This window comes from Brachyistius frenatus, unplaced genomic scaffold (genome assembly GCF_029030835.1).
Source record: "Brachyistius frenatus isolate BFR_SWC_R1_liver_20210118 unplaced genomic scaffold, ASM2903083v1 Contig_3, whole genome shotgun sequence".
NCBI classification, from domain to species: Eukaryota; Metazoa; Chordata; class Actinopteri; family Embiotocidae; genus Brachyistius; species Brachyistius frenatus.
Window position 1 is genome coordinate 900,676 of NW_027210602.1, and position 22,796 is coordinate 923,471.

The 22,796-nt window shown below is 43.1% G+C and overlaps 1 protein-coding gene across 4 annotated transcripts in view; it reads left to right on the forward strand.

Moving 5' to 3' along the window:
- Window positions 1–203: 203 nt before the first annotated feature.
- Window positions 204–22,796, forward strand: part of LOC138622649 (membrane-associated phosphatidylinositol transfer protein 2-like) — a 50,744-nt gene continuing 28,151 nt past the window's right edge. Inside the window, exons 1-3 of one of the 4 annotated variants that reach the window (XM_069701589.1) lie at window positions 204–414; window positions 8,063–8,104; window positions 18,615–18,819. In XM_069701589.1, the coding sequence (XP_069557690.1) occupies window positions 18,742–18,819 (78 nt within the window). In that variant the 5' untranslated portion in view covers window positions 204–414; window positions 8,063–8,104; window positions 18,615–18,741. Of the gene's footprint in view, window positions 415–4,372; window positions 4,389–8,062; window positions 8,105–12,740; window positions 13,105–18,614; window positions 18,820–22,796 lie in introns of those variants that run through there. The other 3 variants (XM_069701596.1, XM_069701581.1, XM_069701604.1) reach the window with 3 other exon arrangements.

Below are 22,796 nucleotides of genomic sequence, written 5' to 3' on the forward strand. Positions count from 1 at the left end.
CAACTCTTTTGTTTCTTTTTGATGCTTTTTACTGCAATTTTGAAAGCATGATTATCACTTGTAGGCCTTTGACACGGTGGTATATTGTTGTCGTGGCGGCTGTTCACCGCTGGGTGGCGCCGTTCTCCTCTCATGTAACTGTCAACCTGCTCAACAGCTGCCGGTAACATGCAGCAGAGGGGCAGAGAGCTCGGAAAGGACAGCCGGTTGGTGCTGCGGATGTTGGAGGAGCGGCGTTGACAGGCGGACACACGCCGGGGTGTGAGCGCTGTGAGCTGGGGAACAGACGGACAACACACCGCTCCCCCCCTCCGCTGTAGAAGATAAACACGGTGCAGCGCTGCTCACTGAAAACACCTGCAACTACGACGATGTGGGAGATTTCTGCACCGAGGAGCTGCTCATGAACCGCAGGTGAGTCTCTGATGCTGATGATGACGATGCTGATGAAGATGAATCTGCTCAGGCCTGATAAGGCGCTGTCGCGGCTAATTAAGGCTCCTCTCCCTCATTAATTAGGCTAATTGACGCGGTGCAGTGCGTCATTGATCCCGTCATTGGTTGTGTTTGTTGTTGTTGAACGGACCCGCAGCGGTCCGGTGTGTCACCGTGTTCACAACCAGCAGAGTCTGTGAAACCGGTTCTGATCCGAACACAGTCATGTTGTGTGTCTGTCACGGACGGATGACGAAACAACGGGCCCCCGGGCACAGACAGCCCCCCCCCCCCTCACCGCCACCCCAGAGCAAGAGCCACACTGTCAAAATTATGTCTCTTTGTGGTCATTTTGTGTCTTTTTGTGGTTGTTTTGTCTCTCTGTGGTCTTTTTTTTCTTTTTCTTGTGGTTTGTGTCCCTTTTTTTTAGTCATCTGGGTCTCAACGTGATTTCTAATGTGCTGTTTTTGTGTACCTAGTCGTCACAAACTACGCCATGTTTTAGGTTTAAAAGTTAATTCCCTCGACCAAAACATGTCCTTAACATGAACTAATAATGCACAATCAACAGCATTTGTTTGTACTCAATTGGTGTACATTTCTTTTGCAAAATTTGCATGTGAAACTAGTAAAGAGGCAGTCAGGGGGAAGCTGCTCAGAAAATGACGTCAAACCAAATATTTTAAAAATAGATTTTTCACCCACTGGAACATCCTTTCATTCGCTGGTTCTACCTGTGAGCCACAAAGGTGACACGAGGTCAAATGTACTTGTAAAACACCACGGTAGGCGAAATAAATCTTGACTCGACTATTTACTTATGTAAGTCACCACTTGTCCTTGCCACAAAGGTCTCTGTACCGTCAACAGTCCCGACGCCTACAGAGCCAGAGTTATTCTTAGACACGCAAGGTGAAAACACTTAAAGGAGCTGTTTGTGTGACCTGAACCGACCCTATAATTTATTCAGACAGAAGCTGCAACGGAGCCAAAACTTTCTAGGAAGCACACTTTACCATTGGAGAGCTTTGTACCAGCCTGCCTGTCGCCACAAGTGCTTTCAATAATCAATATAACAACATGGTTTCTGTGTAGAGCAGAAAAATGTAATACATAAAGCCGCCAGCGTGTCGGTAGACTGCCAGCAGTCTTGTTGATTGTTTTGGTGAATTAAATATTTTTGGGTGTTCGACGGATAAAACGTGAAGGCTTCACGTTGAGGCAGTTTTAATCGATTAGTCACAATGTAGTCGACGCATTAATTCATAATGAAAACATTTAAAACACCCCAGAAAAAGCAAAAGTTCAAAACAGATTTTTTTTTTTAATGTTTAAAATTTTATCCAAAAATGTGCAAGAGAATAATAATTTAAAAAAAAAGTATCAGATAATATATCTGTACACTATATTGTATAAAATACCAGAAGAGAGTCATGCTTAGCAGATTTGCTTCAAGCTAAACACTAAAATCAGCATGCTAACAAGTTCACAATGGCAATGCTAATGTGATAATAAGGCAAGCAGGTATAATGTTTACCACATACACCTGCTTTGTTTAGCCTGCTGGCATGTTAACATTTGTCTGTAGGCTATATAAAAATGGACGTAGCATCACGGTCTGGCGAGGGAACCCAATGCAGAAGTGATTTAAAGTGCAATACCACTGAGGGCCACTAGGGGCGGGCTCCAAGAAAACTCAGGCTCCAATAGACTCCCATTAAAAAAAAAAAAAAAAAAAAAAAAAGCATCAGCTTCTCTCCTGAATATAATCCTATTATTAATTACATATTCGGCCCATTAGCATTGAAATGATAAGCCTTACATCTGTTTAATATCAGCTGCTCGTATAGCTGCAGGATGTTAGTCTTGATTATCCTTAATTATATTCTCTATAATTAATATATTTGTTGTTGTGTTTTACTGTTGGTTGGGCAAAATAAGCAGAATGAAGATGTTTGGCTGTTTTTATGTACGTTCTTACGTTAGAGCTTAATTTAAAGATTCATTGCACCTTGGAAACGTTGTTTTTTTGGTTTTTTTTTTTGCTGTCGTGGATAAAAAAAAAAAAAAAAAAATCTGTCGGCTGTATCCGAGGACTCCGCGCAGGTCTCCAATCAGCGCGACCATCAGCTCCACCGCATCATCTTCTGGTCCCGTTTCCTCCTATTTCAGATGTCATGATTTTGAGCGCGTGTGGTGGGCAGTGAGGGAAGATGGAGCCTCCCAGGATTTGATTATCGGGCCAAAATGATTAGGTTTGCTTTAATGAATGCTGTTAGGAAGTAGCCGCCGCAGAAAGAATGAGTCATAGTATTGATCGCTGCCCCCTCCTTCAACCCCCCACCCTCTCCTCACCCCCCTCCTTCACCCCACCCCCTCCTTACCCCCCCCTCCTTCGCCCCCCCACCCCCTCGCCCCTTTTCTTGTCCATCCATCCATCCAGCCACCCTCCCTCTCCTCTCCTCTCCTCTCCTTTTCCTGTCCATCCTCCTCCAGCCACCCTCCTCTCCTCTCCTTTTTTTTTTTTTTTTTTTTTTTTTAATACCAGATTTCTCTCCAAAGATTTGAGGCGAGGTGGCACGCAGCCGCGGCGAGCGTTGCATACCAATGACAGCATGACTCGCTTGGCTCTACAGCCCGGATTAGGAGAAGAAGGAGGAGGAGGAGGAGGAGGAGGAGGAAGGGAGGGGGGGGGTTGGTCTTGTCAGGAGATGCCACGTCATTCCAGTGTGTGAAATCTATTTTTAGCAGCGTAAACAGAGGGATTCCAGCCCACCGATCAGGGCTTTGCTGTCAGGAGTGTGTGAGCGCGTGTGATGCTGAACGACGCTCGTGTTCAACCTCGTCCATCTGCCTCCCGTCGCCTGGAGTCTGTCGGGGCGAAACGCCGCAAATAGACCTGAGTCTGTCTGTCTGCCTGTCTGTCTGTCTGCCTGTCTGTCTACCGCGTTCTCCTCCTCGCTGCTGCTTCACATTCATCCACACATCAACCAGTGGGAGCACTGATAATAACCTGGTCAATGATTTAACAAGCGTACAGATGGACATACAATTAATCAATGCAAACATGGACAGATTATATCCCTCCTGCACAGTATATCATTTCATATCTGTGGTCTGACTGCGTGTCTTTTCTCGGCATTTTACGTCTTTTCACAGTTCTTCAGAGAGTCTTGTTGGTTGCTTTCAGTCTCTTTGTGGTCATTTTGTGTTGTTTTGTGGTTGTTCTGTGTCTTTGTGGTCATTTGTGGTTCTTTTGCATTTCTTCGTCATCATTTTGTGTCTCTTTGTGTCTGTTCTACATCTCTTCGCATTTATTTTGCACGTGTTTATTTTGCTTAATTTTTTGGGTCCTTATGAGTCACATTCTGGTTCTTTGCCTCTTTGTAGTCGTTCCAGTCTCTCTAATTGTTTTTAAAACATTTTGTGTTGGTTTTAGGAATTATTGAGGGATGAGAATAATGTTGTCTGGTTGTTTTAAAGTCATAATGTGTGTGTGCTTTGGTTGGCAAAGCTCGGAATTATTTGTTTGTGTATTTATTTGTGGGCACAATGCAAACATTAACAAACATATAGTTTAAAATAATAACTTTGTGTGTGTGTGTGATTCTTCACATGATTAAAAAGTCCATTAACAAACAACATGAGTTATAAAAGTAAATAAATGACATATATATAAATATAATAATATACACCCAGTTGCCAATTTATTACCTAGATGAAACAAATGAAAGGTGCAACTACATCCAGCATCAAAAAACACAGCAGTACTTTTCTTTTTTTAAGCTTTAAAGTACATTTTGTCGAGAACACGTCAAGACTTATTTTGAATGGAGGGTTTTTACTCGTGTTTCTGTTGTGTTGTGTCACTATTTCTACTCCACTAAAGGCTTCGAACTGTTCTTCCACACTGATGCAATCAGAAGGAGCTGCATATGGTCTCACATTGCCAGGTGGTTCACTTTAAATATAGAACCCTACCTACATGCTGCCCTCAGTTGCTCTGGGAAGAGGGGGTGGGGGTCATGTGTGACCGAGGATGGCGGCCCGTCACATTCGGCCAGGTTTGGGGTGCTCGGTTTGAGCACTCAGTCTAATTAAAAGTCCCCGTGCTTTGTTCAGATCCAACGAGGCGTTGTGTTCTCATTAAATATTCAGCCTGCACACAAATTCGGTGGTACGGACGAAGCAGAGCAGCCTGCTTACTCGATACTTACAGCCCCTCTCTGTTAGTTAAAAGTAATCTCTGCATCGGTTTCCTCAAAGGTTCGACTGGTTGCCGACGAGTTCAAAGCTCCGGCCGTCGTGCACCATGAAAACACCAATTTCTTTGATCTAAATGAGGATCACAGGTTGCTGAGCCTTTGAAATATATTACAAAATCTTTTATGATATTGATCTGAATTTGTGTTTTTAAAAATATTTAATCACTGGATTGTTTGTTTGACTTTGTTTTCTGCAGCGTCATATTTTATAACATTTGAAATCTGAGATTGTTGAAAACACCGCAGATGATGATAAAAATAGTTACAGGACTTAGGTTCATTCTTTAGGATTCATCCTCTGGGTGACATGAACATCTCAACCACATTTCATGTCAATCCACCCAATAGTTGTTGAGATAATTCACTCAAAATGCAAATTTCAACCTCAAATTGGAAATATCAACCTCATGGTGGCGTTTGATGAAAAACAAGGGGATCGCCAAAAGGGATTAGGATTCATCCTCTGGAAACCATGAATGTTGAAACCAATTTTAATGGCAATACAATCCTCTGGGTAACATGAATGTCTGAACCAAACTTCATCCATCAGTTTTTGAGATGATACACCCAAATTGCAAATATCAATCTAATGGCGCTTGAAAAAAAACCTAGTAGATTGCCAAAAGGGATTAGGATTCATCCTCTGGAAACCATGAATGTTGAAACCAATTTTAATGGCAAAATAGAGCGGCAACAGTTGTCAAGACATTTAACTTAAAACCAAAAGATATCAACATACTGGTGGAACTATAGAGAAAAAAAAACAGGATCCTCAAAATAAACAGGATTCATCCTCTGGAGACCACAAATGTCTGTTTTCGTGGTCACCCTGCAAACATAACGACACTAATAACCGATGAAATGACTGAATACGCTTTCGCAGGGCGGATTTTATGCGTGACACATTTTTTCCGTCCGACGTGATGGGTGCAAGTAATCAGAGGATGAACCCGGGGTCTTAATAGATGCTAATCTCTGTGACGAATGAAAAGTGGCTGAACCGACACGGTGCTGCTGCTGCTGCGTGTCACCCACGCCACGCTGGCTGAGCCCGGCTGTACATTAGCCCGCCTTGGTGCCGGGCCAAACGCTAATGCTGCTTGGCCGAGGACTGCTACCCCCCCCCCCCCCCACACACACACACACACACCGCTCAATTAACAGCAGAGTCTTCCTCTGCTGTCCTTCTGTTTCCTGGTCTACATCTCATTAACAGCAGCCTTCACCCCTCTTCCCCCCCCCCTCCACTGCTCATCCTCCTCCAGTATTTCTACTGATTGTCTCTGATGCTGTTGGTGCTTTTTGTCATGTTTGGCTGTGTTTGTTTTTCTTTCCCTCCGCGGTTCTCCGGTCGGAGACTTTACTGTTAGTCCCTGTTCAATGTTACATCTGGAAAATGATGCTGTTTTACGTCGTCTTGATTTACCCGCCTGTGCTTATTGTTTTGTATTAATTTGCCCATTGTACGTTTTTGCACTCTGCTTGCTTTACTCCTTTAAGGTTTTTATCCTTATTTTTTGGGGTTTTGTTATATTGCTAGTAGAAAAACAGGAGAACAATTTTACAAGAACAAAGAAATGGCGAATTTCCACCGTTGTTGCGATACTGAATAATGGATAGAAAAGTATTTTTACGGAAAATTATGACGTCATCACTTCATCAATTTATTGTATTTGATATTTCTGTGACGTTTTGTCATAATTAGCGGCTTAATTCTTAAATTACAGCCGAAAATGTGTCGCGTGTGATCACAGCGACCTTTGACCTTTGCCTACCAACCTATAACCAGCTCATCCTTTCGGTCAAGTGAATGTTCGTGCCAATTTTGAAAGAATTTCCTCAAGGCCTTTCTGAACACAACTTCCCAGCATCCTTTTGGGAGTGAAATTTCAATCGTATTTGGAGCAGTGCGTCAGATAAATGTTGGCTTCATATGTAGTTGTGTTCACTGTGTTCACAAGAAGAATCTGTACGAACGTCGCCCTCTTGTGGTGTATTCACGACATCACAACATAGAATTTTGGTTTGGTGATTTACAGAAATGGTGGAGGTTATGGAGGTTCTGTTTTCGTTGCATAATATCTATATATCTATTTTTTATTTTTTTATCGGAACGTAACATTTACGTATATGTTATTTTTTTGTAACATAATAAAATGTCTGAGGAAAGTGTTTATCTTTTGTTCATTACATTATTCGCCTGCTAGCTTGCTAAATTGTGAGATACCGTCTGTGTTGCTGTTGCCCAGCACCGGTTTTCTTACAACTTAGCCACATGAACGCCGAACCTATCGAGCGCACGGCTTCCTGTGCCGTAATCACGGGTTCCATTTGAAGGCAGCATTAGTGGCATCTAGTGGTGAGAAAGTAGATTGCAACCAACCCGACACCCCATTTGTATTAAGTCCTTGTCTGGAGCCGGTGTTTGGTTTGTTCCTCCTGGGCTCCTGTAGAAACACGACAGCTCCTAGCTGCAGGTGATTTCACACTAATGAAAACATAATTATGAATATTACTTTCCTTTTCTGCCTGTAGATCCTCCTAAATCCTGCTTGCTCATCCTCCGTTAATCAGCTTAAAAAGGCATGAAATTACGGTTTTAAAACAAACAGTTTTTTCTCTCAACTTTAGTTTTTGCAACTGCATCTCTGCATTTTTTTTTTGAAGAACATCACAGACAGAGATGCACGAAGTAACCGGAGGCCCAGTTGAGCGGTGGCAGGGCTGATTAGCCAACACCCCCCCCCCCCACACACACACACACCCCACCCCTCCCCCTCTCACCACCCTCCCCCAGACACTGATGCATCGCCGTCATTCACCAGGAGCGTCACCACGAACTCCACCATCGCTCTGCTCCCTGCACCCTCCTCACCCCCACCTCTCCTCCCCTCCCGTCACCCACCGCCGCCCTGAGCTAAAAATAGCCCGTCCTCTCTCATCACCCAGCCATCACGTCAGGGCTGCCTTCACTCTCATTTGCTGCCCACGCCTCTTTTCATGTGGTGATGTTTTGACGACCACCTTGGCTCAGAAAAAAAAAAAAAAAAAAATCCAGAAATTAATGTTTACATTATGTTTAGCGCTCCAAATGTCTTCTGCCTCTTTGCCCTCTTCTCTATTAATATTACAGACTGTTTCTGCTGATCTGGAACTGGATTGAGGAAGGAAATTGTTTCGAAACATGACCTCTGTCTGTTCCATAATCTGGTTTTTTTTTTGTTTTGTTTTTTTGGACTCAGAGTGTTTCACTGAGCTGCCTGTTAATTCTTCAGCTCTGAATTCACGCCGCCGCCTCGTTTTAAAAAGACATTAGTGGGACGCCGGCTGCTCATTGAGTCTCATCTGCTTCTCATTTACAGAAAGGAAGGAGGGTGGAGAGCATCGCTGGAGATGAACTGCAGGTCAGTGACAACATCTTGTGAGTGTGTCTGTGTGTGTGTGTGTGTGTGAGTCTGTGTGTGTGTGTGTGTGTCTGCGTGCCAGTTTTTCATCTGCTGAGCAGCGATGAAGAACCGTTCACACCCTGTTTTTAAAGACAGAAGTCAGCCGTGTTTAAAGGGTGAAACTGAAGCAGGTGAAGCTGCTTTTAACCACTTTATATACAGTTTTGTTCAGTGGTTCTCGAACGACGAAGGATTATCTGTGTTAAAGTACTGACAACGATGTGCAAAGAGCTCATCCAAGCAAAACAGTGGGTACTTCTGGCAATCTCAAATATTAAAAACATATATAGCTTTTTTTACACTTTATTTTCTCATTTTCTAATAGTTTTGATGTCTTCAGTTTTTTTCACTGCACTGTAGATACTAGTAAAGATAAAGCAAAGCCTTACTTTTTCCTCTGCTGGTAAAACATTTGTATGAAATATAATCCTCCAAAATTCTAGTTGAAGGAAAGATTTTAGTTTTTGCCCTCTGTGTTGATGGGAAATGTGCTCAGACAAAATGGCGTCACATCGACTTCTTCATTTGGGGAACAGAAAGAAAAATCCAGTGAGAAGGTGGGCGGAGCTACGATTGTATTGTGGAAATGTGCCAATTTTCTAGGCGCTGCGGAGCGGCCGTGTTGTCATGTTGGAGAAGCCGGTTGCCATGGCGCCACAGTTCAGGTGTTGTGCAGCGAATGTTGTTCCCTCAGACGCCTCAGAAGGTCCCGGTAGAACTCGGTGTTGACAGTCTGACCCTGGGGGGACGAATTCACGGGGACCCAACCACCGCCAACGTCAAAGAAAACCCACCTGGTGTCTCCTGGCCTGACGCGCCTCCTTCGGTCTTGGACGGTGACGTCAGTTATCGATCGACCCTCGCGTACTGTAACGTTAGCAGCTAAACACAAACAACACAAAGTCTTGTGAAAACTGCTTGTCCAACGTTCGTCTGCTCTGCTGGTTTCAGTTTATCCTCGTTATCCTGAAGAAGCTCTCCTGCACACTGTGAGCAGTGACGAGAAAACCCTCGTGCTTAGTAACTCTGTTGGTCGGCATCGGTGACGGCATCCAACAAAAACTGGCCACGCTGAAAGCCGCTGCTGCAAAGTGATTCGGTTGACGTTTGGAGGGCGTCACCACCAGTCGCAAAGAAAACCAGTTTTTGTCTCAGTGCAGCTTCAAGAGTGCCTGTTTGTGACGAGTCGACTCAATTAGTCGGAAGAGCGACCGATTTTGTTGCTTCTCCCGAGAGACATCGAATTTATTGGGGAATTTATTGCTTCAGTTGACGCATTTACCAACAACATCCTCACAGAAGGTGGTGAAGTTTCTTTTAAGTGCAGCACTCGTGCACAGCAGATGTACTCTTCCCCGTGGCCGAGGTGATTTTGAACCATTTTATCTGACGCAGCGATGAAAACGAAACTCGGCTGAAGTGAAACTGAAATGCCGAAATCCGCTGCGATTTGAATCAGACGCGCGCCGCAGTGAATGCCGTCGGTAGCGTGACAGGAGCCGGCGGTGACCTGCGGCCCGTGTTTGACATGTCGGGGACGAACACCAGGAGCGTCTGGTGAGGAAAGACGTGCTTGACGAGATCACACGTTAACAGCCGCCGCGATCGGCAGCAGATGTTTGAGGTTGTGGAGCGGCGTGCGGCGACACCGCAGAGCAGCAGGTTGATTCTGTTAGCGTGCGCCTCTGCTGATGCTCAGATAAAGAGGCAGAGCAGCTACCCATCAACAAGTCGTTTCACTGTGAGGATGCGGGTCGCTGCAGCTCGCAGATAAAACCGGAGAGCGATGAAGCTGCTGCTGCACGAAGCTCGCGGCTCATTCTCATTCTCAGCTGCTACTCGCTGCTGCGGCTGCAAATTCAATCCGCATGTCCGGCTGCGGGAAAAAAAAAAAAAAAAAAAAAACTCCTCATCTGCCTCTCCATCAGGAGCTTCACCACCGTCCCGTCTCCCCTCCCCCTCTCCCCCCCCCCCTCCCCCTCCTCTCTTCCCCCCCACCGAGCACGTCTGGCTGCAGGTGGGATAATTTTATCCTGAAACCCGCGGAGACGCGTCTGCTAGATGTAATTAAAGAGACGTTTATAAAGCAGACACATGTGAGTCATGCAGTTTATCTGGCACTCGCAGCACTCACTCAACTCACATCAGGCCGCTGTCAGAGAGAGGAGCTCCGGCACGCAGCTCAGCATTCGAGTCACGGAGCGTCTGAATGTCAGAAACATGCATATGGGGAGTTTTTTTTGTTGTTGTTTTTTTTAGAAACGCCGAAGCAGAAAACCATGATTTATTTTACTCAAAATAGTTCCTAAAGACGTAAATACCAAAAAATTCCCAGAATACTCAAAGGAATATTAATTTAAGATTTCTTTAAAAACTAGCAAAAAAAATGAAAGGGGGAAGTATGCAGCTCGTTCAGGACACAACCGCTAAAAGAGGTCTAAAGGAGGTTTTAATTCTGTGAACTATTAGAAAAACAGTGCCAAAAAACATGGTTTCTTTTTTATATGTCCCCAGAAGTCGAGACTAATCCAGAGCATCGAGCCACAGTGGCTCAATGCAGACTTTATGTATGCTTTTTTTTTTTTTTTTTAAATCACCAAGGCCTAAAAATCTGTCATTTTTAAATGAAATCATGAGAAAAGTTTTCAGTTCTTGCCAAAATAGTTAGATGAGATGTTCAGTTAAGCGTAAAGACATAAAACATCCTGGTTCTGTTCAAATGTAAAAAAAAAAATCCACCTTTAAAACTCACATATCAACATGTTTAGTTTGTTTAAACTGTGTGAAAAAACACAAGTAGAAATTAAAAAAAAAATTAAAAACAGTTGAAGGACAAACAGTAGAACAACAAACAAATTGTAGGCACTTAATTGAGTATTTTCTCTTCATGCCACTTTTTTCTTCCACTCTTCTTTATTTCAGATATAAATATTGCTCTTTTTTTTTTTTACTCCACTACATCCGTCTGCCAGCTTTACTTACTTTACAAATCAAGATTTTTTACAAACAAAGTTCACAAAATGCTGAAAATGCAGAATTATACACCTCTAACAGAAAACAGTTTGTGTTTCTCGTATTATCGTTACACTGCTGCAAGTGACACAAGCCTGACATTCATGATCTGAGGATCAAAAGAGATCTGCTTTTAAACCATCTGAATAATAATTTAAAAAAAAAAATCTCCTGTCTATTACAGGATAAGAGATATTTCCACCTGGTCTGAGTGTCGTCAAGGTTACAGTGTGGCGTAGCAGCCTGTGTGAAAGTGTGTGCTTTCACTCATTCAGGAGGAAGTACCTGTCCAGCTCATTCAGATTCTGCAGATGAAACACACGCAGCAGGCGAGGCAGCTCGGTCACGACACGCTGCAAACACACGCATAATCATCAGAGCAGCTGACCCGCCTCCGGGAGCGCCGGCAAAACCCATGCGAGCGCCGCGTCCCTCTCCAGCAGCACGTATCCGCTGCTGCCTTCCGGAATGATCAGTGAAGGCGTCGAGGTTAATTGATTAATCATTTAATTGGTTCAGTTGCCTTTCAGCACAATAGTGCTGAATTTGTGCTTCTACAATGTGAGGATTTGTTGTTTTTTAATTCTAAACTCTGCATCTTGGGCTGTTGCACTGTTGGCTGAAAGACGCTGCAGCGATAAATTGATCAAACGGGTCAGTCTGGAAGCAAATTAATTACTACATATTTAGATAAATGATTGATTGTTTGTCATTTTGTGATGTCAGACATTTTCTGCAATCGACAATTTAAATGCGAGGAATGCTGTTTTCCACAGATTTTTGTCTTTGTAGATTAAATATATTTGGTGTTCTTGCCTTTGCTGCAAATCAAACCATTAATCAAAATTAATTGGCACCTTTTCAGAAAATCAACCATAAAAATATTTTTTTTGAGGCAACAATGTCAAATATTTCTGCTTCCTGCTTCTCAGATGTCCAAATTTATTGTTTTTGTGTTTTATGTAACTGAAATTAATCTATTCAGTTTTCTTTGGCAATTGATTTTTGACTTTTTAATTTCGATTTGAGAAATCGAGAAAAGAATCCTGTTGAATACGTCTTTTTGAATTTTATACTTATTTATTGCAGCAAATAAATCGTCAGCTATGTAAACATCAAATTTTTCTGGTTCCAGTTTTTCAAAAGAGAATCTGATGCTCTAAAAAAAATAGACGAAATGGAGTTAATTCATATTTAAAAATGTATTCTCATAAATCATTTGTAAAATCTTTGTACATTTTCTGTCTTTACTGTCTGGTAAAATAATAGTTAATGAAATACTTACTGATTTACTTTTAGATTACTGAATTCATCTATAGAATAATTTCAGATTTATTGTCAGTTTAGATAAAATTGACACTCTTGGTCCTCCATACATTCCTCCTCTGGGATTTTCAGTGAAACACATGCTGCATTCAAACGCCGTTGTAATTCCTAGTTTTATAAAAAAAAATAACAAAAATTCCTGAACATCTGTGCTCGCAGAGCTGATTCTGTCTCGGCGTTACACAACGAACGCTCCCTGAAAAGGCAATCAATCTGGTGGGCTGCACGGCCGGCCCCCTGCATCACAACAAACCCTGCCAATCAGGCTTCTGCCTCGTGTGTATCCATGGTAACAGAGCCTCCTCAGTGCAAGGAGAGGAGGAGATGGCGGGGGTGTAGAGCAGAAGAGAAGGAGAGGTGGACGGATGAAGAAGAGGAGGATTGATAGCTTCTCTTATTTCACCGTGAGGATTTCAGAAGCTCCTTCCTGTTCCGAGGAAGAGGAGGAGCAGGAGGAGGAGAAGGAGAAGGAGGAGTAGGGGGGGGGGGGGGAGGCGAGCAGGCGAGGACCGGCTGACCGCAGAGGAAGGAAGGAAGGAGTGCAGGGATGGGGACTGGACTGGGACTCTGTGGGACTGGAATCGGCGTCGGCCCCTGAGCTCAGAGGATCAGTCTGCGAGGTAAACACTTCTTTAACGTGTGAAATAATGACGGTTAAAACGTGATGAAAGCAGGTGAGCGACTACGACACGGATGCTGCCTGTTGGACTGACGATCTGCAGGTGGCTGCTGCAGTTCTGTGATTTTTAGACGTGTGCTGGTTTATTTTGTGAGGATGAGAAATGTGCCGTCGCACCGTGTGACTCGCGTGCAAACACATGTCACAGAGAGAAAACGTATTTTCATCTCCAGAATCCTTGAAACAGTCCTCGAACCATCTGGTGGGGGAAAAGAAACGCTCGGTCTCATGCATGATTAAAAACAGAATCACAGCGTGCCCAGGGGGGGCCGATGCAGAAAAATATGCAGGTGTTAGTTTAAAATGTCGAAATTAATGCAAGAAAAAAAAAAAATCACCGCATGCTGCAAATCTTCATGAAAACAGATTATGAATGAATTATTTCTTATAAAAATAATACTAATATCAAACTAATATTCTAGTTCATGGCATTATTTACAAATATGACCAGCTGTGACACCATTTTAATGCAGATACATCTATGAAAACACAAACTTACGCTCTGAAACATGTTGTCATGCTGGGTGGTGACGATGTGCTGAGATGTGCTCAGTAGTGTGATAATCAGTGATTATAGGAGTCTTTTGATCATTTCTTATCGCAATATTTTCGAACTGATTTTGATAAAAGAAGCGCCGGGCTGTTTAAAGCAGCAGAAATCGTCCTCGCCGTGCGTTTGTAGACGTCATCTGACTCATCTTGCGTGTCGGCATGTTTCCGCACGTGTTTAAAAAAACCTGTGTTGTGATTTCTAACATAAATCCCATCAGGGGATCTCGTTCTCGCAGCACGACTCCTCCGACCGCCAGAGTCGAATCCTCCTGCATCGAACTGTGATGTGGAGCAAAGCGTCAGCCTGTTGCTCGTAAATCTTCTGGTGCACGTCAGAAACATCTGGTTCGTACACTGAGTGTGTAAACACGCTGCTTCTGCATGTTCCCGTGATGAAGATGATTCATTAGTTATGCATTCTGCTCGAGGATTTAACGTTGATTTGACTTTCATGAATTAAACATGATTTTTACACACACAAAAAAAAAGGACTTAGGAAACCTCAAACTGCACAGACGGGTTTCCAGTTTACATCACAGATGATATATTTGTCTTTTGCTACAGAAACTGTGTCAGATCAAATTAAAGTGCCATAATCTTTTGCCGTGTCTTTGTTGGTAGGCTGGCAACACTGCGAGTACGACCTGGACCAATCACGGCTAACGTTGAGTTCCTGAGTCGTCGGGGAGGAGGAACAAGAAGCTGTCAATCATCTACAGATGCTAGATGACTGCGTTTCGAACATAGACTGTATATAAAACTGTTGTACGTATTCCTGGAAATCTTTGTGTATTGCAAACGTTTGCATTAGTAAACAGTGGATCTTATTTCCACAGGAAAAGTGGTCAGTTTTTAACATTCAGGCTGAAACAGTCACATCGGTCTCTACGGCCGAACTCGGGATTGGCGTACATTTGAGCAGAGTCGGCCCTCAGGAACAAACCGCTGTGTTTAATAGACCAGAGCTGCTTTCCTCTGACTTGGCTGGTACAATTTAGCTGCTGGCCTTCTCGCACAGGACTTTGATGGAAGGCAGCTGGCCGGCAGTCACCCTCTCAGGGGTGCAGATGAGACAGTTACTTTCCCTGCGGAGGCTGCACGAACACTGACCGACTGTGATTTCTGGCTGTGAGCTCAATTAGAAAAGCTTTTCATGTTTTAAAGGCAGCTGCATGATGTCAGTCTTTCTCTTTGATTGTGTTGGTGGTTGTTGACATATTTCCTCGCCATCGTGACATTTCCAAAGAGACCAGGCTTCCTTTCCGATTGTTTTGTCTCTAGTGCCACAATACGAGCTGGCAGCCTCATCAGTTAAATGGATTAAAATGGAGAGCTCGATGTGTTGTGGTTTGTTCTGATTGAAAGAGGCCATCAGCCCAAGGCATCTTTGTTTTGGTTTGAACTGAGTGTTCATCACATTTCCAAAGTAGTCAATGGGAACGGAGCCACATTCAGGCTCCGAGGCTACTTTGCTCTTCGATAAACTCGACGCTCTTAGACTGAAAAATGCATTTGAAGCATGTGGTTGTCTTCCAAGGGAGAGTCCCGTGTCTTAATGTTGTAGTCTCAGGGATAAATGCTCATCTTATTAGTGAGGAGTGAAATAAAATCTGTGATTTACTGTGTGAGGGTGGATCAAAAAAGTTCAGAGACTGTTCCTGTTGAGATCTACTGTGATGTTCTGAAGGCCTCTGAGGGTTGTTAGCTGTTTGGTAATTTAGGTTTAGCTGGTTTTGCAATATTTGCAATATTAACGTATACTGTTCTGGAAAACACTCACTTGCAGCATGTTGCAGACACACTGAACAGCATGAACAACTTTTTTGTCGTTAACCGTCATTGCACCCTGAAGGAGTAACGTTGGGTCCACAAATGATGTTGCCTTTTCAGGTCTTGTTTTTACTGAACACCTCTCCAAACATATTCACTCAACAACTGGCATTTTTGCTTTTAAAAAACAAGGATTAATTAATAATTTATTTGATAGTTTCTGGCTAATCATTGCGTCTCCAGTAACTTCTCGTCTGCCCTCCTCTTCGGTTCACTCCTTCAGTTCGTGCTTGTCTTCCTCGGTGGAAGGAGGATGCCGTGTTTGATATGCTGACTCACCCCTCGCGGAGCTGATGGAGGCAATAAAACAAAAACAAACAAAAAAAAATCCTTCTGCATAAAAAAACCCAAAAGGCCCGTTTGTCACGCATGGCGCTTTCTGTCTTTCTGTCCACCCATCTTGTGGACGTGTCGGGTTTCATCCGTCTCATGTTTTGCTCGATGGGGATCACGGAGAGTCTAAATATAGCTGCTCTTCTGTAGGTCAAGGACTCATTCTTCACAGGATTCGGTGAGAAACGCCGCTCCATTTCTCTGCTGTAATTGCATCATTGCTCAGACTCCCTCTGCTCAGTAAATAAGGTCGTACATTAGAGCCTCCGGAGAGCCACTCGGAGCTCAGTGTTCATTCATGGCTGATGGAGACGACTAACTCCTGTTACTGCTGTTTATCACATAGCCTCGTAAATAAGATGAATCTTCAATTTACACTATTAAAAAATTACACTATTGAGCGTCGATACAGTTCAGAGACCACAGGCCGGAGGACCAGACATATAGAAGCCCCTCCATCCATCCGCGTGTTCATGGTGTGTTTCTTTTGTGTCTTTTTGCAGATGTTTTGCATCTCTTTCTGGTTGTTTTGCATCTCTTTCTGGTTATTTTTCATCTCCTTTTGGCTGTTTTGCATCTCTTTTCGGTTGTTTTGCATCTCTCTCTGGTTGTTTCCTTTCTCTCTGATCATTTTGCACCTCTTATTAGCGTTTTTGTCTCTCTTGGGAGTCGTTTTCTCTCTTTACAGAGGGTTTGCATCCATTTGTGTTCGTTTTGCGACTCTTTGCTGGTCCATCTCGCTCTCATTATCTGTTGGCATCTTTTTCTGGTTGTTTATTGTCTCTTCCTGGTTGTTTTATTTCTCTCTGATCATTTTGCACCCATTATTGGTGCTTCTGTGTCTCTTGGCAGTCATTTTGTTCCAAAATTCCTAAAATTGCCCATCAATATCAGCATTTTTGCCTCTTTTTGTTTGTTGCTGTTAATGTGCCTTTTTTATTTATTTTTTTTATTTTTATTTTTTTTAAATCGAGAGTGTTTCATTTCCCTCTTCTTGAAGGAAATATCTCTTCAGCTGCTAAACGGAAGTCTTGACCGTACCGCTGTACTCCATGACCTCCATGGTTCATCTGCTGTAGCCGCTTGACCACACATGCACCGCCTAATCATCCACAGATGGAGCAACACCACCTACACACTATTTGACATCAGCTCCTCGCTCTGACCTTCTCCTTCTCCTCCTCCTCTTCCTCCTCCTCCTCCTCCTCCTCCTTCTCCTTCTCTCATGCTAAAACAGCATTAGATTTACTGTCTGCCCGCCATCATCTGTCTAAGATTAAGTAGTCATTGTCATGTGACCCTCCTCAGTACACAACTGGTTGCCCTTGTTCTGGCTGCAGCAAGTGGAGGAACGACACAGCAGCTCAGTTTGGAGAGGTGGGCGTCGATGGTGGAGGAAAAGATGGATGGAGTCGAGTTTTTAGGGAGCAGACGAGCTACTTTTCTTCAAATTCAAACTAAATTTAAAGCTACAATTGAAAAGGATTCGATTTGATTTAATTGAATTTTGTGCACGTCTTAAAGCTGGCATTTAGTATTTTTAAAGCTGAATTAATATCGTTTCATGATATTTCTGCTGGAGATTTAAACCAAATGAAACATCAGATCATCAATCAGTCGTAAAATGTCTATTTTGGTCTGGAAATTTTAGATCTCTTTGTACTCTGTTTGCATCTCTTTCAGGTTATTTTGTGTATTTGGTTCCTTTTTAAGTCTGTTTATTCTTTAGTTTGTGATCAGTTTAGTTGTTTGTGTCTCTTTGCGATCAAGCTGGTTGTGTCATTTTGTGGTCATTGTGCATCTCTTATTGGCCCATTTTGTGTCTTTTGTGCAGTGACTGAGTTTGCATCCATTTGAGTTAATTTTGCATCTCTTTGCAGTTCAATCTCTCTCGTTATCTGTTTGCATCTCTTCCTGGTTTGTTTTTTTGCTTTTTGTTTTGTTCCTTTTCTTTTGTTTTGTTCAATAGTTTGCGTCTCTTTACAATCATCTCTCTTTGATTGTTCTGAGTCTCTTGGTGCTTGGTTGAAAGCGTTTGTATGAAAGCTGAAAAAAAAAAGACCAAAAAAAAGTAGCAATTAAAACTGTGTCTGTCTGAAAGTAGCTAGAGCAAAAGAAAAAAAATCCATCCACTTAAAAAAAGGAGGATATATCGTGTTTCTGCTGTCCTCTAGTGTTTAAGCAGTTTAAAAGACTCATTAAGGATACAAAGAATATAAATAACAGCATATTTGATAAACTGATTTTTTTTTTATTTACATTTTTTTTAGTAAAAACTAGTAAATTTAGGTGTTAAATAGAATAAAAAGTAAAATATTTCCCATGAAGCAGAATAATAACACAGCAGGTCAATTGAAATACTGAAATACCTATGCTTACATATTAGTAAGATCCTTGAATAAACGTACTTTCCTCCGCTGCGGTGAAGCGGAGGAATTTAAAGGCGACACTGACCCCATCTTGGCTGCATCTTTGGCGTATAGGCGAACTTGGGAATTAGGTTGCTGGGGGATTTCAGGGCTGTTGCTGGGTCAATGGATTACCTTGTAACAGATCTGCTGGAGGGCTGAGTGGAGGACTCGCACAGGATGTATTGGCTCGTGCATGGGGGGGGGGTTTAATCCTCGAGAAAAACATGCTAACAACTCCTCTGGGTGGTGAGCAGCACTGCCAGCTGACCGGACGGATGCGTGTCTCCCTCCTTCTGAAGATCTGCTGTCGTCTCTCCTCTCTCAGGTGCGAGTAATGCGGCGTCCCGTCCGTCGCTGTGTGGACATGCTGCTCGGATAGCGGACCGAGAGGAGCGTCTACCCTCCTACACTGCTTCCCCCCCCCACGGAGTCGGCTCGATCCAAGCACAGCCATGCTGATCAAGGAGTACCGGATCCCCATGCCGATGAGCGTGGAGGAGTACCGCATCGCTCAGCTCTACATGATCCAGGTGAGCGGCTTCATCACTCACTGTGTTTGTGTTATGTTCCCCCGGTTCCACTCTGACCTGTTGTCACCGGGAACCAGGACCCAGAGTCTGGTAATGATGAGATCTGACTTCATTTTATTGTGCTGAGTCAACAAACCCCCTTAAAACAATGCGGTTCAGCTGTTCTGTTACTCTTCATCACAAGAAATGTAACTTCCTCAAAGCACAAAGGAGTTTTACAACATAAATATTATATCAAATACCTTCCGTCTGGACGGTCAATAACCAAGTGTTTTTCCAACTTGTGCTGCGAATCCGGTCAGAGTTCAGGTTATATAGAGGTCAGGAGTTTAAGGTGCCATCGTGTCGATCTGCAGCAGAACAGAAGACACGGCTGCAGGGTCACCGCGCGGTTCTGCAGACCAGATGGTGCTCCAGATGCCCTCCGGTCCCGTTTCCTCTCATAATTTTGTGCAAAACTCAAATATGAGCCACAAATCAAGCAGCTTTACTGTCAGAAAAATGTTTCAGTTCATAAAACACAACACAGAACACATAAATATGATGAGCAGAAAGCAAAAATACAGTAAAAGGAAGACAAAAGGCAGCCTCATTGTGGTGTTATATATATTATTATGATGTAGACGCCTCTTTTTGTGTGTTAGCTCTTCTTTTACATATTTAAGACCACTGGGCCGGATCAAATCCGTTGTTTGTCATATCCAGATTGTATCCAGATGATTTTTGAAAGTCTGAACAGCAAAAAAAAAATCCCACATGAAACCGGATCCAAAACAAATTTGGAGGTTTGAAAAGCGATTCCGACCCGTCTCAGTCCGGACGCTCTGCTGGCTCCTAACTGTCAGACAGTTTAGGTTTTGGGACACAACAGTCCGTGGACAGACGCCCGAATAAAACCGTCTGCTGGCACTTGCCATCCACGTCAGAAAAAGCCGCGTCAGCCCAGCGTAGCTACGCGACGTTGCCACGGCAACCAACGCAGATAGGTTGATGATGATGATGATGTCTTGAAAACGCACTAAATCCGATCCGCTCGCTTGTGAACGACAGCGCGGACCGTCTGTCTCGAAGATCTGATCTGGGAAACAAATCCAATTCGAACAAAGCTTCCGAGACGCTCCTCGTCGTCTCGCAGATTTTCTGACGGCGGGACTTTTTTGCTGACTGGAGTGTTTTATTAGTGATTTCTATATCGGTGATGAAGCATCACAGCTTGATGTATTGATCCTCTGATGGTGCGATCACTTTTGGAACCCATCCAGTTTCCACACATTGTTTCAGAGCTGCGGAGTCTTCTTAGAATCCTTCGGTCCAGTCGTGATCAGATCCTCTTTACTCAGAACTGACTTCTGACACTTTCACTGAGGTTCAGCTGCCATTTGTTTTCTGCTGGAAATTTGAGGCCTGGCTAGACTTCTAACAGATGATTACCGACTGCAGGTTGATTGACCTGAGCGAACGTCTGATAAGTTGATTAAATCCATCTGATGTGAACGCTGCTTTAGCAGAAGGATACAACTTGGGGAAACCTGACCTTCAGTAGAAAGGAGTTAACACGATCGATATCACATATCAACATATCTGCTGCGGTTTGATTGATTAACTGGAAACAGTAGCAGAATCAGAAAAACAAAAAAATGTATTTAATGGAATGAAGATGCTCTTTTTTGTGTCCTCGGACTTCAGACGTGTGGACAGAGAGACACATCTGCTTGGATAATGCACTGTACTGCACACAAACACACACACTCTGCCGGACCCCTCCTCGCGCTGCAGCGTCACAGCTGGGCGCCGGTTGCCATGGTAACCGGTGACATCAGCTGCAGCGTGGCAGCTGCTGCCATCATTTTGTTTGTGAGGCGGTCGAGACGAGAGTGAGAGAGAGAGAGAGAGAGAGAGAGAGACATGAGGGTGCAGTCAGCATCGCCATGACAACATTGTGTCTGCAGCTCTTAATGCCGTTACACACAGTTAGAAGCGTCATTCACGTTTCCCGGGGTGGACATAATAACATGAACGCCTCACGTTATGATACAGTACAGAAAGAAAAGAAGAAATTTAGCTGCAACAATTTAAAAAGAAATATCAAAAATCTGAAACAGATGCTGCTGCAAATACTCACTAGAAAATCAAATGTTTAGGTCGTCACTGAGACTCTAAAAGAAAAATGAAAACTAAGTAATTCTCTCAAACATTCATGGAGAGAAGTCTTTTTTTATTCTTTCTATGGGATTTGTTGACAATAATAGAAATTACCAACACGATTTAAACTACACCAAACCACATAGGATGTATAAAAACAAACAAAGTGATTATTTGTAGAATTTGAAACTCTAAAACCTGCCTTATTCTGCTGGTGGTGCTACAGGAAAGGTGAGAGGATCACCAAAATCCACAGGGTTCATTGTCTGGGTAACGTCAATATCTGTACCAATTTTTGTGCCAATCCATCCAGTAGTTGTTGAATATTTACTACTTTATTTATTACTTTAAGCACAATGCTAACAATGGTATGCTACTTTTGTCACAGTAACAGTGCTAATATGCTGATGTTCAGCAGGCGTAATCTGCTTAACAGTTAGCATGTAGGCCTGCTATCATTTCCAAATTAGCACTCATACTTAGTGCTAATAAACTGAGACTCCTGCAAATGTCATGAGTTTTGCAGGTATTTTGTTATAAAACAAAAGCACAAAATAGAAAGGCTATAACCCAATTTGGACTACATTTTCCAAATATCATGGCAATCCATCCAGTCGTGATTTCTCTTAAACTCAAAACATCGACCTGCTGGTGGCGCTACTAGGAAAAGTCAGAGGATCACCAACGTCTGTAGACTTCTTCTATTAGCAATGAATGTCTGTGCCAACATTTTTTCTAATCCATCCAGTAGTTGTTCAGATATTTCAATCAGGACCAAAGCAGTGGATGGCACTGCCATCCGCAGGCCGACATTTTGGCTAAAAGGAACCTCTGCTTTGTTTTTTTAGACTTTACTTTTTATAATTTTGTCCTCGTGCTGTTGTCGCAGCGTGTGAGCTCCCGATGCCTTTTTGTTTTACTCCAGCAGCACCCTGACAGTTTGAAACGCGACTGTTGTCTGTTGCCAGGTTCAAACTGAAAGCAGGGGATTTGACAAATGTCGGAACCGAGTCGGCTTACGAGACCTCTGAGCAGCCAGTGATAACATTTGATGCATTAGATACTGCTGTGGCTCCAGAGGGCCCGAGGACGGGAGTTATGTACCCCTGGTTCATGCTAACCTTGTGGTGTCACATAAATTATTCAGGGGCAGCTCAGCCTGGCAGAAACGAGACCCTCAGCAAAGCCAGGCCCATTATAATTCAGCAGACGTGGTCCACAGAGTGTCCGCTCAAGCTGGTGGCACTTCTCAAATTGGACACGGGCTCTTTTCTGTGCATCCTCTCCTCGTCTTTCTTTGGGCCTGTTAACTATTCAGACCGTCCTCTTCCTCTCTGCAAAGTGACTGAAGCTTTTTAACCCTCTAAAATCAAGATTTCTCTTTTTTTTTTTTCTTCCTTTAAGTGGCTTACAGATAACACTAACAGTATCACATGTACAGTGTATTCTGTGGCACTTTGTTTGCGTCGAATGAACGCCGTGTTTTTATGGCTGGTTTAATCATAAATGTCCAACTATTCAGCCAGACATATTTGGTATATTTGCAAACTTTGAGAGGTCCCTTAGGATTTATAATAAAGTAGAGGTGGTTTATCAAGGTAGGCAGGTTAAAATATTTCATTTATTTCGTCACGTCTTTTTCTTGAACAATTCTAGTCCTTGAAAACTAGATCACTAGTTCGGACTCTTATGTAGATCCTCAGCTGTTTCCCACGTCACACCTGTTTTTTTTTTTTTTAGTACATTCAAGGACTTTTTGTCTCATTAAAGGTTTTTTTTGTCTAAATTGAGGGTCTAAGGATAGAAAATGTCGTTTGCTGTAGAGATTGTAAAGC